The following is an 8,484-nucleotide window of genomic DNA, read 5'->3' as shown; positions in this document are numbered from 1 at the left end:
GTTAGTAGAGCTACTTTCAGGAATATTATGAGATGGTTCTAGCAGTGAAATATTAATCCTATGTCTGTCATTCCTGGGCTCAGTCTTTCTCAACAGAAGGAACAGAGAGATACAGGAGCAGCAGCATAGGAGTAATGCTCCATTTGAATAAGATCAGGTAAGGAAAACACAAATTAACAAGTCAAATTAGTGAAAATTTTCATGGTCTGGAAGGCAAAACATGAAACTTGCCATAAAAGCAAGAATCATTGGCAAAATGGATAGTCAGTGAATTTAGTCTATCTACAGATATAAAATTTTTACAATATTTGAGCAGCGAGACAAAAAACATGAAAATATTTGAATCAGGACTGCCACAAGGTTTTTTTCCCCACAAAATATTCACTCAGAACCAACAAGAAAAATCGATCGTTGAGTTAGTGTTGCCACCACTAGAAGGGCCAACACAGTTTGTGGTTTTCTATCATTTTTTTTTAATGCTCAAATCAACCTGCCTGCTTCTCACTCTGAAAAACTGCTGAGAACTAACCGGTGTTGACTCCCTTATATTTGCATTCATAGAAATATTAGGTAGCCGAAAGCCAAACTGTTGGCACTGCAGATTTTGAGAACTAAGCAAACCCTCTGATGAATCTGACTGCACATGGTACTGCTGGCGATGAGCAAGGGAATAAAGATTCATCGACGATTTGTTAGATAGCTGTGGAGATTTGCCCCGTCCTTGAAGCAAGAAAGCATTACTTCTAACCGGAGGATGATCCAGCAAAGGCCTTGTTATCATAGTCCCATGCCCATTTCTTTGATGTTTCATGCCAAAATTGATGTCCATCCCCAATCTATGGGTTTGCCTTTGGTTTGCCATATCTATTGCATGATTTGTTTTATTGAAACCTCCATGTGAGATAGGCTGACAAGAATTATTTGTACCAGGCATTTGACTAATATTTGAACCTGAAACATGAGGCCGACACAAATTATCATATTCAGCTATTACACTGGCCATTTTGCTTTGCAAGTTCCCCTGTGGCGGCTGAGGGCTTTGCTGAAAGGGCACAAGTGATAAAGGCCTAACACTGTTAGGAATACCAACGCAAAGTTGTTGCTGCATGACATCAATCTTCGGTGGCCTGGTCAGACTAGCAGAAGGTGCAATTCTTGTTGAAACTGCACTTCTCTGGTGAGAACAAGAATGCAGTTGTGCTGTAGGCATACAGTTATTAGATGAAGTAAATGAACAGCTTGAATGATCAGTTTTGTCTTCTGTCAAAGGGAGGGATTAGAGAATTCAAAGAACCAAAATGCATAACATTTCAGAAAGAAGTGTTACCAGAAGTGTTATTATTCACAAGTTTATAGCCATCACGTTCCATCTATACAAAAAACAAAACAGTTGCTTAAGGAAAATAATACGAACGAGGCTTTTTAATAACATGTCAGCGTAACAAAAAGCAAAATGACTACAAGAATGATTTTGATTATTCTTCCAACAAATGGAGATGTCAAGTTAGCACAAGAGCAATTTTAAATAGAAACTAGAAAAACACAATACTGTGATGACTCAAAGTTGTCTTACTGAAAACACAATGATCTATAATCTATTAGTGAAGAATTTCTGTGATAAAGTCAAAACCTACACTGTAATTGATCGGACAATATTCATTGTAACAAGAACAATAATGATAAAGGATTAGTAGAAAAACTAGGAATTTGATTTGCATAAAAAAATATGGCAGAACTGCAAGTGAAAAATGTGGATAAGTTTCCTGACTAGTGTGGTTTTGTCTGCTAGCTTCCTAGATACATGAAAGAGCAAGTCAGACTTACTAGGGAAGTGAACTGAGCAGCAAACAAATCTGCATAATGCTGTAAAACAAGTTCAAAAATGGGTAAGGATATCTATATTTCTGAAATATTACACAATTATCATTTTAATAATCATATACTCACAGATTTTAAATGTAAGTAATCACTGGAATATTTATCAGTTGAATAGATAATATTAGCTACAACCATATGATTAGAAGGATCAAGCCCAGTCAATGCAAGTTTGCAATACTGCTCATATGGGAAGAAAAGCCAGTAACTTCCTGACAAAGAAGAAATTTTCAAAGAACAAATAGAAATTTCAATAAGTTAATAATTTATATGAGTCTCAGATAGAAATTAATTCGCACCTCCAAAAAAAATTTCTTCGCGTTTATATGTTAAAATGTGAGCCGTGCAAGTATCCCCACTACCTCCAATTCCTTGGATATCCTCATTAATAAAGAGATCATCTGGTGGTTTGATAGAATGTTTAAATTCTCTAGTGGTTTTACAACTGTCAGCTTTGTTCACCTTGAGACCAAGGCGGTGCCTGAAATGAGTGAAAGATTAAAGCAATTATTTTTTTTTAAAAAAAAGATACTTGGTGATCAAATCCATTGACTAACTGCTTATGATAGAAAAAGAAACATGTCTAAAGCAACAAAGTTTTTGGTTTGTGCAATACCTTTGTGTTATTTCTTGAATAATAGAGAGTTTCTTGAGAATATTTGTCTTATCAACTTCATCATCTGAGATATGACTTGGAATTTCAGTATTATCCAAGGGAATATCAGGTACAAATGCCAAGGAACCAGTTTCAACTGAATCTGTAGAGAGTATTACAGTATCTTCCAGGTGCAACTTAGCTGCAGTTACCTCTGGGAAAGAAAATCTATGAGTTGGCAAATGCACTGTCTTTTTAGCTACCAACTTGTCTGGAGAGTCAGTAGAAACTTGAGAACATCGTGTGAATTTTCTCTTTCGGCAAGTATCTCCCTGATTTGGTATTCGTTGGATATGTAAACTATCATCAAGCAGCGAATGAAAAGACAGGTAGTTAATCATTGGCAGCTTCTGTTTGCTCTCTTTGTTTCTAATGCTTACTGAGGTTACTTCATCTGGAACTTTAACGGTTGAAGTGTCAGTTGTGGAACAATGATTGCTAAGATAAACAAATTGGTTGTTTTGAACACCCTGTTGCTTTTGTAAACATACTGCAGTTTTTTCTTCCAGTCCTGATAATGCATCCTTTCCTAGCTGTGGTGGATGAAACCTTGGGGACCCTTTTTTTGGTATTTTCACAACACATGTCCTGGAAGATTCTGCATGTAACTGATTCCCTATTCTGTGAGATGCTTTGCATCTCCCTTGGGTGATAGAATCTACTGCAGTGTGAACAAGTGGAGAAATTGACCAACCTGCATATGGCACATTGCATGGTTTGGAAATCATTTGTGAAGCATGAAGTGGCGCGCCATTCAGGTCACTGCTCTGTTGAATTCGTGGCATGCTTCCTAAAAAGGTATTAACTGCAAAAGTTAACGTTGCATGTTTAGGTGAACCACTTGTTTGCTGCTTTATGTTTTCGATGGTTCTGCTGCCTGATATGTCTGTAGGGATAGACTTGGAACCAAATTCATGTTTTTTGTGCTGCTTTTTTGTCCATCTCCATTTGATTCCTAAATCGAGCTACATAGTACCCAAAGTTGGCCATGTTATACAACTCTGTACCATATTAACACCCAAATAGTGGATTAAAATCTTGGTGTAATTACCTTTTTAGAAACTGGTTCCTCAAAGAATCTTTTTAGAGATGACTTGGGGTGCAAATAAAGCTTTGGATGCAGAGCCTTGATGATTTGTGACTCAACTTGCTGAAAACAATTCATGGGACGTGATCCAACATACTTGATAGGAGGCATCAAAGTAGCAGACTAGCCAATTATACATACCAGAAAATCATTGTAAGACCATGAATCATCTGAGATTGATTGCATGTCCCTGACAACATCTTCAGTGCTCATTCGTAAACAAACTTTTTGAACTTTAGGGGAATGAGCACAAGAGGAATCACATTCAGACATACAAGATCGGAAGTCCCACACCTAATATAATTCTATCATGTTCAACCATGGCAACTAAATATAGAACAAATAGCTATGACCAGAGCCAACAAATATTAATAGATCCTAGAGATTAAACAAATTGCTACTGCCTAAGGTTAGAAGTTCAAGAAGAATATTGCATTAGCATTATGTGAACGAAAAGGTCTTAACTTAATGCTGCATAGGACAATTAATTATCTCCATCTCCAAGGTCATGAATAAACTACTTTGCTTACAAAAATGAAAAATCACCTTTGTTTTTTGTATGCTTAAATAGATGTAAATTCACCTATGCTGGTCTCAAATGTTAGATGGAAAAAATGGATGTTGCATTAGGCTATTACTTGTGTAAAGCAATGTCAACCAAAGTTGCCAGGTCCATATTATAAAATATTTTCGTAGATTTTCGTAATTGAAAACTATATTGAGGTGAACACAAGACTTACCTAGAAATTGTAAAATAGGACAAAATGATTTTTCATATTAATCAGAAACATTATTACTATCCTCAAGTGTTCAAAATAATGTAAATGAGCTATTTATATGATTATATCAGTAGATAAGTACGTTTATCATAACTCAGAAATCAGAATAAAAATGTAAGTTTTTATCTCACCTTATTTTAAAATATAGTAAGTATTGTTCATTTCATTTCCTTAATAATCATATAAATGCATGACAAATACTGGTTATGCAAGAACAAAAAAAAAAAAAAAAAAGCTGTGATCACTAGTCACTACGGTGACTATCAACCCACAAGTGAGCATGCTATCAAGTATGCTATGATGGTACATGCCAACCAGCACACTGCACACTTATGAAATAACATACAGCTACATTAAATTGGTAATCAACAAAGCATTTAAGCATCCACATAATAAACCAGTAGTGGAAAATGGAAGGGCTAAAAGAAGAATACAAGCAATCTAAAAGTAAAAGGATGACAAAAAAAAAACATGCAAGACAAATGTGATGTTTTTGTTTACTAATACTACACCTCACAAAATACAGATCCTTTATAGTACTTGCAAGGTATGTCATCCAAAATATTTCCAGGTAGCCAGCCATTCTCAATTGCCTGCACAGAAATACAATTCAAAGAAATGATTTGAAATTAAAATGCACAAGTAAAAAAAAAACTCAAGTGCATCAGAACTCGAAAGAACATGCCTGAACAAGACAATCTGGGTAACTTAATGTATTTATATAGGAAAAAGCTTCCAATTGAGTTTCATTTTTCCTTCTTTTTTTTAAAAAAAATGAAACAATGAACTGTGTTCACCAATTGCAATAAAGTAAAGGAGGTGAAGGCTAACAGCAATGAGTATTACAGCAACATCTTACAGCCAAAAAATCAGAATCAATAAAGAACAGAATAGCAAAAAAAAAAAAAGAATACAGCATGAAGCCAAATGCACTATCAAGGAGAATCAATGATACTGGAAAAGCATCACCTCTTTTTGTAGAGGTGATGATGTCAAGCTGGAATCTTTGATAATGCCAGCTAGAACATCTGTCAAAAGACCTTTGATAATGCCAGTTGGAACCTTTGATGATGCAAAAAGTTCAATGCTTCAGGGGTGCATGAAACAATTCAAATAATTGCACCCTTTAATTTATGCAAATTGTTATTCTCCCATCGGCTCATGAATAATCGCCAGAAGTCTTTTTGCAAACACTTTTGAGATAACCTTGACTATTAGAGTTTCTAGCGACAACAGCAAGACACTAGAAGACAGCGCCATGCTCATTAAAAAACAGTTTCATGCAGACAAGGTATTAAAAGACCCAAGAGGGAGGTTATCTACTATCTAGCACCCAAGTAGGGGACTGAAGATTAGTAACATTCAAGACATGTTTTTAATAGTATTGATTGATTACTTACGGAAAACAAGGTCTCAGATATCCCGTCATAAGGGTGCAACAACTCTGAGACATCTTGAAGAGGGGGCAACAGCATGCCCTAAATTTAATATAGAATCATAAATAAATATGAGCAATAGAAGATTCTACTATGTGAACTCACATATTAATTAAATGTAGGAGACAAACCTCAGTGGGTTTTCTAATATAGAATCCATCAGGATACAAGTTGAGGGAAAAGGAAGCCACATGCTCTCCAGATTGGTTGCTGCAATCAGTTAGGCAAGGTGACTGGTTTTCATGCTTCTGTGTAAAATGAGAATAACAACTAAGAGCATCATCAAAACCGGACAAACCCAGAAAGAAACCTACACAAGTTATTTGTCATTTAATATCACCTGCACTTCTAGTTTCTTATTTCCTTTTTTATACATATCAAGTAGTTATTAAACTATAAGAAAATTAATAAATATGAGCATAAATTATTTCAAAAGCAGACTAACCATTATCAGTGTGTATTACTCTATTTACAATTTTTTTCCATTTAAAGATTCACGTCCTCTGCCCAATATCTGCTTTAAGTGTGATATAAGAAGATTTTGATGAATAAAGAATCACGATAATGAATTTACTATACTCATCTTTAAGTGCAATCGAATATTGTCATTTAAGAACTTACATATGCAATGTGAAGTTGGGGAAAGAACTTAAATTGACAATCAAAAGGATTACTAATGGAGTTATGACGGTTTTATATGTTATAACAGTTAATTCACATCTGAGTTACTCATGATCTTCCCAACCAAAATCTGAAAATCATAGTTCAGAGATCAAAGGTGCAATCAATCCATTTTTCACTTGTGTCATTTATTTGCTGAGTATGTTTATTAACAGCTAATCCAATTTCAGATTTACACCTTTCTTCACATGACAATAAAAAATTCATTTAGGGAGTGACTCCAAAGCTGGAATGACATAGCAAATCACCCACTGAACATGAGTAATGTGAACGTCAAATTTTAACTCATCTAACCAAACCACCCACTGAAATCCAACAGTATAATATAGCATAGAAATATATACGAGTTAATTGCATTAATTTAGGCTTTGTTTGCAACCCTCAAAAAGTAGTAACATAGATCATCACAATCATGCTGTCCAAATAAAAAAAGAAAAATGGTTGGAAAATTACGATGCCAAATGCAATATAAAACAATACATTGGCAGCTAAACAGAAATATATATGTGTGTGTGAGTGTGTATTTTGGGAAGTCATGTAGCATATTAATCTCTCTTTCATGCTTTGATCTAGCTTAATCTCTCCTAGAAAAGATACTGAGACTATAAAATAAAATCAGCATGGAAACATATGAGAGTTACAATAAAACTAATACTTCCACAAGATTCTCTGTATGTAATAACCATGCACATTCTCATATTTTCTAATGGAAAAAGGTATACTAAAATACTTCCTTTTGCTTAGATATATATTTTCCAAATATTTATGCATGAACATCTCGAAGCAATATATTAAATACATAATTACACCATGGTGGCAAATACATAATTACACCAGCATATATTTTGGGAATCCAATAATTTTGCTAAAAAACTATTGTGTGATGATGCACAAAAGTAATTGATGATAAGTCATCATAGTTTCTTCTAAATCTTAATTTTATATATTTTTTGAAGTTGAGGAAGGCCTACGTATGAATGATGATTTAATCGAAGTTCTAGCATCATTAGTGATATGGAAATAAGCAAACATAATTGTATAAACTTATAACAATATGCAAATAGGTCATACTTACTATGTATCAAAGTGATAAAATATTGCTTGCACACAAATTGTTAGTTACTGTATTTAGAGGAAAAAGAGACGGTCTTTTTCTGTCCCAAGTTTCTTCACCCAAGTGAAGTCTCTCGGTAGCAAAATCCACGACTAAATTAACGCACTTACCATTCACTCAGACTTTCTCATAGTTAAGCAAAGATGATTGTACACCTTAACCTATATCGTAATCGCTATGGAAGAATAACTATAAACATCAGAGACAAGATTCAAAAACCATCATCGAAAGAGCGAGAGAGACAGATAGTACTCGGCGCTAGATCCACAGCAAGAAGAACCCTCAACCCACATTAAAAAAAACCGAAATAGAAAAACTCACCGGAGACTCGTCACTTTTAGGGCGACCGGAGGTTCTGTCTTCGAGTGCGAGCGACTCCGGCTCTGATCTTACACGGGGGCGGTAGCGAGTCCCGACGCGAGAGAGCTTGAAGGAGATGACCATGGAGGTGTACGTCAGCCAGCGAACAAAGCAGATGGGGAGGGCGGCGAGGTGGACGGGATCAGATCGGAGGGCGAGGGAAGAGCAACGGACCGGGCTTTGAAAACGAGGGACGAGAGGGAGAATCAACGTGGGGGAAGAGGGGAAGAGGGGTTTGGGCGACATTTTATACGCGGGAGCGAGGGGTTACGCAACTGCTGGTCACGTGAGCGGGCGAGTATGCGCGTATCGCTGCTTCGAATGGAAAGCCGAAACGGATCGCGAAAACATCGTAAAAATAATTAAAATTCCAAATAAGATCTTTTTAAAAACATAATTAATGCTTAAGTATATATATGGTCCCATCCTTATTTTTCTCAAAAAAATAAAAAAATATTCATTTGTTTCTAAGTATATAGTTTTTAAAGTTAGTATGA

The 8,484-nt window shown here is 35.5% G+C and overlaps 2 protein-coding genes across 2 annotated transcripts; both read right to left on the bottom strand.

The window, feature by feature from the left end:
- Positions 1–3,901, bottom strand: LOC121982931. Its single transcript, XM_042535933.1, has 8 exons — positions 3,759–3,901; positions 3,582–3,680; positions 2,492–3,495; positions 2,175–2,356; positions 1,948–2,087; positions 1,825–1,863; positions 1,328–1,370; positions 1–1,200 (listed from the first exon to the last, which is right to left on the bottom strand). Exons 1-8 carry the CDS (start codon positions 3,888–3,890, stop codon positions 464–466), a joined length of 2,376 nt encoding a protein of 791 aa, XP_042391867.1. The 5' UTR covers positions 3,891–3,901; the 3' UTR covers positions 1–463.
- A 930-nt stretch (positions 3,902–4,831) lies between these two features.
- On the bottom strand, positions 4,832–8,238 carry LOC121982930 (protein PHYTOCHROME-DEPENDENT LATE-FLOWERING-like). Its single transcript, XM_042535932.1, has 4 exons — positions 7,949–8,238; positions 5,964–6,080; positions 5,797–5,874; positions 4,832–4,989 (listed from the first exon to the last, which is right to left on the bottom strand). Exons 1-4 carry the CDS (start codon positions 8,231–8,233, stop codon positions 4,903–4,905), a joined length of 567 nt encoding a protein of 188 aa, XP_042391866.1. The 5' UTR covers positions 8,234–8,238; the 3' UTR covers positions 4,832–4,902.
- Positions 8,239–8,484: the final 246 nt, after the last annotated feature.

Source organism: Zingiber officinale, chromosome 5A (assembly GCF_018446385.1).
Source record: "Zingiber officinale cultivar Zhangliang chromosome 5A, Zo_v1.1, whole genome shotgun sequence".
Lineage (NCBI taxonomy): Eukaryota > Viridiplantae > Streptophyta > Magnoliopsida > Zingiberales > Zingiberaceae > Zingiber > Zingiber officinale.
Note: the sequence above shows the minus strand (reverse complement) of the source record. Positions and strands in the feature narration are given on the sequence as shown.

Excerpts from the sequence above, each read along its gene's own strand:
- LOC121982930 (XM_042535932.1), bottom strand. The coding sequence starts at position 8,233 with ATGTCGCCCAAACCCCTCTTCCCCTCTTCCCCCACGTTGATTCTCCCT. Across the intron at positions 6,081-7,948 it reads CTAAAAGTGACGAGTCTCCG|AAGCATGAAAACCAGTCACC; the intron begins GTGAGTTTTTCT and ends CATTTTACACAG. Across the intron at positions 5,875-5,963 it reads ATATTAGAAAACCCACTGAG|GGCATGCTGTTGCCCCCTCT; the intron begins GTTTGTCTCCTA and ends TATTAAATTTAG.
- LOC121982931 (XM_042535933.1), bottom strand. The coding sequence starts at position 3,890 with ATGTCTGAATGTGATTCCTCTTGTGCTCATTCCCCTAAAGTTCAAAAA. Across the intron at positions 1,864-1,947 it reads ATTACTTACATTTAAAATCT|CATTATGCAGATTTGTTTGC; the intron begins GTGAGTATATGA and ends CTTGTTTTACAG. Across the intron at positions 1,201-1,327 it reads TGTGAATAATAACACTTCTG|CACAACTGCATTCTTGTTCT; the intron begins GTAACACTTCTT and ends GTATGCCTACAG.